Here is a 6,920-nt window from a genome sequence, read left to right as displayed (position 1 = left end):
TTTGATAACCTTTGGCTTTGTAAAGGGTCAACGCCCTTCTTAAAGCTGTTGTTTTTCAAAAACAATTAGCAATAGTTAACACTAATTGTAGAGGGGTTGAGGTCTCTATGTTAAGGGTCAGTGCCCTAATTAACGTTGTTTTTTTCATCAAAAACAAACTACGCTAATAATGGCCTACCAGGAGTCCAACGCTGGAAACAGAGGGGATCTTATTGGCCTAGACAGATGAAATGATTGAATGAAGCACCTCCAACTACAACCAATGACTCCTAAAATCTTTATTCATCTACTAGATAGTTATCAAAAACAATTTAGAGAAGAAAATTTTACTTCAGTGCACTTTTTGAACTTCCCCAGGGGAAACTCCAATTAGGAGTATCTTATACCCATTGTTGTATCTTCTACCCATTGTTTTGCTCATGTAGCTCCAATAAGAATTGCTTTCACCAAAAGACTATGGGGAATCCTCTAATTTGTTGTTAACAATAGAATTTGTATAGAAACCCTTCTGCAAAACCCCTTAAATTATTTAATTGAAAATCCAAGCAAGCTCCAAGTGGTACAATTTGGTTGGGAAGAGATTGGTAAACCACAATTCGCCTCAAACTCTGAAATATCTTTCCAAAACATGCTCAAATCCGGAATTTTGTCAATAACTTTGTTGTAGCTGTACATAAACTTGGATTTTTGGCCCTTAATAGCTAAATATGATGATTCTTGGTTAAATCAATAGCACAAAAGTGGGGGATTTCGTTCTCTCACACAAGGAATGAGGTTTTTCGTCCTCTCACCCAAATTCAGACCTTGCAATAAACGTAGCAGGCCTGCAAATGCAAACAATTCACCAAATTCCAAGCTCCAAAGATGCCCAAAATGATACGTACAAGCTCCTTTATCCCTTCCAATCCTAAATCGAACTTCTCTTGGCATTGTTTAATGATTCTATTAAACTTTTTCTAAATTTGAAAAAAGTAACTTTATAACATAATATTATAAAGTTTTCTTATAAATAGCTCACCAAAGCAAAATTTGTCTAAGTAATGGTCCCCTTTGGCTAACCCATCATCTCCCAACACTGAACTTCCCTTGTGGCAGATGAATTTATGCATCTGGATAGCAACTAGAGAAGTGGGGTCATTACAGTTTTATTTAATAAAAAATAATAATGAAGCTAAAGTGACTCCCAATTTGATCATAAAACCATCTTCAAACAAGTCTTCAACTTAATATTTTTGGCAAAGAATTTGAAATCGCCAAAAACTAATTTCTTAGTGCCATGCAAATACCTTCATGCCATTCAAATCACGTGTCTATGGCAAATTCGATTCATACAGGAACCAGTACAATGTTGGCATTAAGCAGTAAGAGTAATAGTACTTTTCATGTTGATATTGGGCAGTAAGGACCACAAGCAAAAACTAAACCTTTTTTAACTTATTATTAGAAAAGCAAAATTATCATGTGTGACTTGCATAACCAAAAATATTGTGGGGAATGATATCACAGCACTTTGGACAGAATATATGTATTTAATGACATGTACGTATATGCTGAAACCATTATCATCTGAGACAAAACTTAGTGCACATGCACAAAAGTGTAAATTTTAATAATTGTGTCTCACACGCAAGGATATGTTCATTATGTTCATATCTAGTTGTCACACCATGTTCTTATTCTTATATAGTAAATTGACCAGCCAACTGTACTCAACATAATACAGCCTCATTCTTCAGAGGAAAAAGTTCTGAAGACTATATCAATGGGCCCGATTCCAAAGTGAAATCAACTGAGATTACAAATAGATGTACCCACCACTTATGTAATGACACAAAACTGAGATCTGACTCTTCAATGAATTTAGTAATATTGCATGTTGGATCAAATATAAAACTTCACGATTGGTCTTACCCATTTGTTCCCAAGAACTGAAACTACTTACTCAGGAGTTCATATCCCCTTTCAGCTTAATAGGAGTCTATCAATGAAGAGCATGAAGCATAGCTATGCTCAACAAGACAGAAAAGAATGCTTCAGCCAATTTGATTAATAAACTTGTGGGAGCCTATTGTCGCCCCCGAATAACAGCTATTAAAGGGGCCCACAAATTCCCAATTGTGGAAAGAATGATTTACATCACATTCTCCTGTAGCTGCTTCAAAAGAGCGTTTTACGTACAGTGTAGAAGGTGCAACCACAATCAAATGTACACAAGAAAATAATGCACCAGCAAATAGAGAGGCATATATGCCTTCAGATTTAGCATTCCAAGTTGATTTTCACTCTTGAGATGAGCTGCCTGTAGCTTTCTTTGGAATTAAGAACAGAAAGCAGACCGGTATAAGAGTACACACAGCTTGAACATAAATTCCAAGAGCAAGATTGTCAAATCTATCTGATGAAATGTGCAGGGCTGAAGCTAGAACTGCTCCAAAGAATGAACTTACTGTGCCCCCAAAATTATTTATAGACATAAAAAGGGCAAACAGGGTACCCTCAATTCCAGGTGGGCATAGCCTCCCAGACAACACCAAAAAAGGCATCAACCTGTCAAAAATATTACCAGTCAACAAAGGAAATATCAGTAAATAATTTTTTTCATTCCATTGCTAACAAGTTGGTGTTGTCTGCATTAACAAATAATACCATTGAAAGAACAAAGTAGTGCAACTTTTATCATAGTAAAGGAAAGCAATGCATACTTAAACTGATTTACAGCATCTGCAAGAGCTGATGAACAAATAACAAATGCTTTGTCTGATATACCAAGTGAAACATTGACGCGTGACACCAAGATGACATCAAGGAATGTGAGAAAAGAAAGGCTGATATGAGTTCCCCTGGAGAAATCCACTTATTAGTTCTCTGTCTGTCCATGAATAGGTAAAACAAACATTCTACTAAAATTTTATGGAAACTAGAAGCCACAATTACTATTCAAGCAAAATCAGAAGCAATAGTAAGTTTTTTTTATACAATATAATGGGGGATCTATTGGGGCCCTCTCCCAGAAAAGGACGAGTGAACAAACAAATTACAAACCCACAAAGGACAACAAAGAAACAAAAATCAAACAACAAAAAATAAACTAGTAAGAAACTAGCAAGCCATTTGATTTTTCTTTTCCTAAGGTCTCAGAGCCATCTGAGACGAAGCTCTGTTTCTAGATGAAGATTTTTACACAAAACTGTAGTCCAAGCCTTATCCTCCAAATATCCCCTTCAAAAGAATCAATCACATTTTGGAAATTTCCAACCAAAAGGTGGAGAGAAGAGCCAAAAACCCTGATAATCGCAGAACAACTAGAGAAACAAGAGATTCAACCAAGAGAGAAAATTATTAGAAGCAATAGCTCCAAGCAAGGTATCCAAAGACAGAAATGACCATTCCTCCCACATATCATGAGAAGACAACTGCACCACTACCATGGAAGGCAATGGAGACGAAAGCAAAACATCCGAAGAAGTCAACCCTTCAGCAACATCCACAGGAAGCACTGAATAAAGGGGATCCAAAGTATCACCATGCACCACAACCAACAAGGGTTTGCTACCAGGAGGAGGGGGTTCCCCACCTGCGGAAGGAGAAGCAAAGGGAATCAAAGATGGCTCCTGAGAAAAAACAGTCAATGCTTCATGAACCAATAATTGGTGGGATTTAGCATCTTTCCACCAAGAAGCTTAACTCTAAGATTTATGCTTGACTCTTGTCCAAGCACCAGCCAAATGAACAAGGTCATAACAATTACAGCATCAAATAGCCATCTTCTCATAATACAGCTTTTGTTTCCAAATATGGTCTTCCACTTAAATCCAAATTCTAAGGGCAAAACCTTCAAAATATCCAACCTCTACTTGAATGCCAATATATTGTAATCTTCGTGATTATGAATAATATATTTGGCAGCTTTTGAAGTGTGGGGTTTTTCTCCCAGAAGGGTTTCCCCATGTAAATCACTGTGTTGTGGTATGCATGATATTTGTGTTTATTTTTGTTTAGTTTCAATAACTATTGAACAGATTTTATAAAGTTTGCATAACCCTCCTCTCGAGATTAGTGTGGGAAGTTGTTTCGCTACCTTAGCTTCCTTATAATATCGTGATTTACATATATTGTATCACATGTTACTGCCATTCATTATCGGCTCTTAAATCTAGAAAGTTATGCATTGTGTAGTGTAAATTCGTTTAGGATTGCACTGCTTTAGAAATACATATATTTTATTCTTCTGAACTTTGTTCATGTTTTTAAGTGTTGAATCTTGGTCGCAGTTTTCATTTTGGTTGTTAGGTTTGTTGTGGATACCTTATCATCTTTGGAGTCAAATTTGGTGTCTCCAAGAACCCCGTGGTTCTTTTGAGGCCAGATGCACAATTCAGAATCACCCATCTTGCATAGTGCAATTGTACTAATGCAAGAGGTGACCTTGCAATGTCCCCACTTTGAAATAGAATTTAATAATAAATGATAAAAATAAAATTAAAATATAAAATAATATAATTAAATATGATTAATTAAAAATTAATTAAGTTGATGAAAAGTCAAAAGACATGAAAGGAAAAGTTGTGACTCCCTCAACAATGAGATATAAAAGGGAGAAGAAAACCTCATTTGAGAGGGGGGATAATTTGGAAATGAGAAGTGCAGATCTGATTTAAATAATAAGTGCAGATCTGATTATGAAAGGTTGTGTCCCTTTCAAAGGGTAGAAATAATGAAGAGTTGCACTCTTTCAAAAGTGCTAATGGTGAAAGGGTATGTCTCTTGCCAAAGGGCATACATGATGAAGGGGTGTGACCTCTCCCTCAAATTGAGAGATATAAAGGGGAGGAATTATTAGGAGAGTATATTCAAAACGCTGAGGGATATTATCCGCCCTGCAATAGGGTGAAGTACGCACTATAACAGGGTGCAAAGGTCAATTGGGCATAGTTATTCGAATAAGAGATAGTCCTCATATCTTCACTGCATGATCATATAGGAATAGCAATTATTTCATGACTATTAAAGACAATCATTATATCAGATTTCATTGACAATAATTCAATCAGACTGTTGCACCGTTAATAATTTCATTACTTCTATTAAAATATACATTGTATGAATGAATAGGGAAAGGCCTGTGTAAAACCATCGGGCATCTATCCCAAGATGGGTAGAGATCAGCAACCCATGTAAGACCTTGAGGGTTTTGTCCCAAAATTAGGCCTGGGCTTGGATCCAAAAACCCAGAGGGCGTGGTCACGCTGAGGTATCAAAGCATCCTATTCAAGATCATACTATTAAAATATACATTGTATGAATGAATAGCGAAAGGCCTGTGTAAAACCATCGGGTGTCTATCCCAAGATGGGTAGAGATCAGCGACCTATGTAAGTCCTTGAGGGTGTCGTCCCAAAATTAGGCTTGGGCTTGGATCCAAAAACCCTCAGGGAAGTCGTCACGCTGAGGTATCAAAGCGTTCTATTCAGAAGCGTAATCTTTTCCGAACTTACATTGGTAATAAGGTTTGAAATTGAACCCCACTTTGAGGTTAATTTCTGTTTTACCTTTCTATTGTTTGAGAATCTAGAATTTATGATGTCTTAATTGGTTAAACTTACTTGGGGACATTACAGACCTCAAGAGTCAAGATAACCTAGGAAAACTCAGATAGCTTGGGCAATTCTAGATTGATAGCATGGGCAATCTTGAGACAAGGAATACTTCCCAACCTTTTTTGGAAAAGTTTTCTTCATGAAAGTTGTACCTTATGGTCTATTTTACCTTCTTATCAACTCGGTTGATGTGTTTGTATATTCTTGTGCTCCATTTACTATTTTCATGTTGTGCTTGTGTTCTTGAGTATGCTTAATTGACATTTCATGAGATCTAGGTGAGATGTCATATCTTCCTTACAACCAATCGCTCACAGCATGTCTAGGCCTATTTTAGGAGCTTGTGCATTCATTCTTTGGGATGTTTGTATTAATACTAGTAGGCCTGGATGGGAGAGGGATGAGGTTTAGCATGGGCTTTAGTGGTTTAGTGTTAGCCATTGCGCTATTATTAGCTTTTCGAGTTGTGGACAAGTGTCACATTTTAATTGTCGATTACATCTCTTAAAATCTATATAAAAATAAGAGCCCCTTTGTAATAGTCACTCCAATTTTTCATAATATATTGTCTTATTGTCTATACCTTGAATGCGCTAATAGATCTTTTTTCAATATGGCATCAAAGCGAAAGGGAAATAAATTTGAACTTAGTTGATTATTAGGTTTTTAAAAGAGTGTCGGCATATTTGTTGAGAGATGTCAAAGTTTCAAGGTGTTGCCATCAAAAGTAAACATTGTATTTCATGCAAAGAATTGCAAGCAATTTTTTCATGAGCTGAAGGTCAAATTTGTCATTAAGTTTGTAGAATTGTAGCCATGTGTCATTCCCTGCTCCTTTGATCAGATATACTAGATCATTTAGACTATGATAATATAACACAATCATATTTGTGAAATTAGTTGATTATTTATTCATCATGATTAGTTAATTAGTTGATTATTTGATTATTTGTTAATTAACCATTATTTAATTAGTTGATTATTTGATCATTTGTTAATTAACCATTAATAAATTAGTTGATTAATTGTAATAATGTTTATTAATTAATTATTCATCATTATTTAAATAACCTTTACTTTATCATTAAGCATTATTTTTATTTTATTTTTTTTGATCGGTAATGTCTTTTTTATATTGGAGTTTCTAACCAATGAGGGCAACATTTGGGGGACCTCCTCCCCGTGGTTACAATTGCGAGGTATTAACACCTCCAATTTTTTAGCTGTATTGTTGCCCATGAGCAACCCCTTATCACTCCATCACTCGCGATAACACCTTATTTCTCCACCCTTGAAGCTCAGGCCACCACCTTATCTCTCCAA

At 35.9% G+C, this 6,920-nt stretch overlaps 1 protein-coding gene across 3 annotated transcripts in view; it reads right to left on the bottom strand.

Moving 5' to 3' along the window:
* Positions 1 to 1,588: 1,588 nt before the first annotated feature.
* The window catches only part of LOC131067428 (probable folate-biopterin transporter 4), a 42,671-nt gene continuing 37,339 nt past the window's right edge, over positions 1,589 to 6,920 (bottom strand). For all 3 annotated transcript variants that reach the window (XM_058002430.2, XM_058002429.2, XM_058002432.2), the window contains 2 exons: positions 2,703 to 2,840; positions 1,589 to 2,547 (listed from right to left, as the gene is read on the bottom strand). In XM_058002430.2, the coding sequence (XP_057858413.2) occupies positions 2,280 to 2,547; positions 2,703 to 2,840 (406 nt within the window). In that variant the 3' untranslated portion in view covers positions 1,589 to 2,279. The remainder of the gene's footprint in view (positions 2,548 to 2,702; positions 2,841 to 6,920) is intronic.

This window comes from Cryptomeria japonica, chromosome 9 (genome assembly GCF_030272615.1).
Source record: "Cryptomeria japonica chromosome 9, Sugi_1.0, whole genome shotgun sequence".
Lineage (NCBI taxonomy): Eukaryota > Viridiplantae > Streptophyta > Pinopsida > Cupressales > Cupressaceae > Cryptomeria > Cryptomeria japonica.
This window is presented reverse-complemented; position numbering and strand designations above follow the sequence as displayed.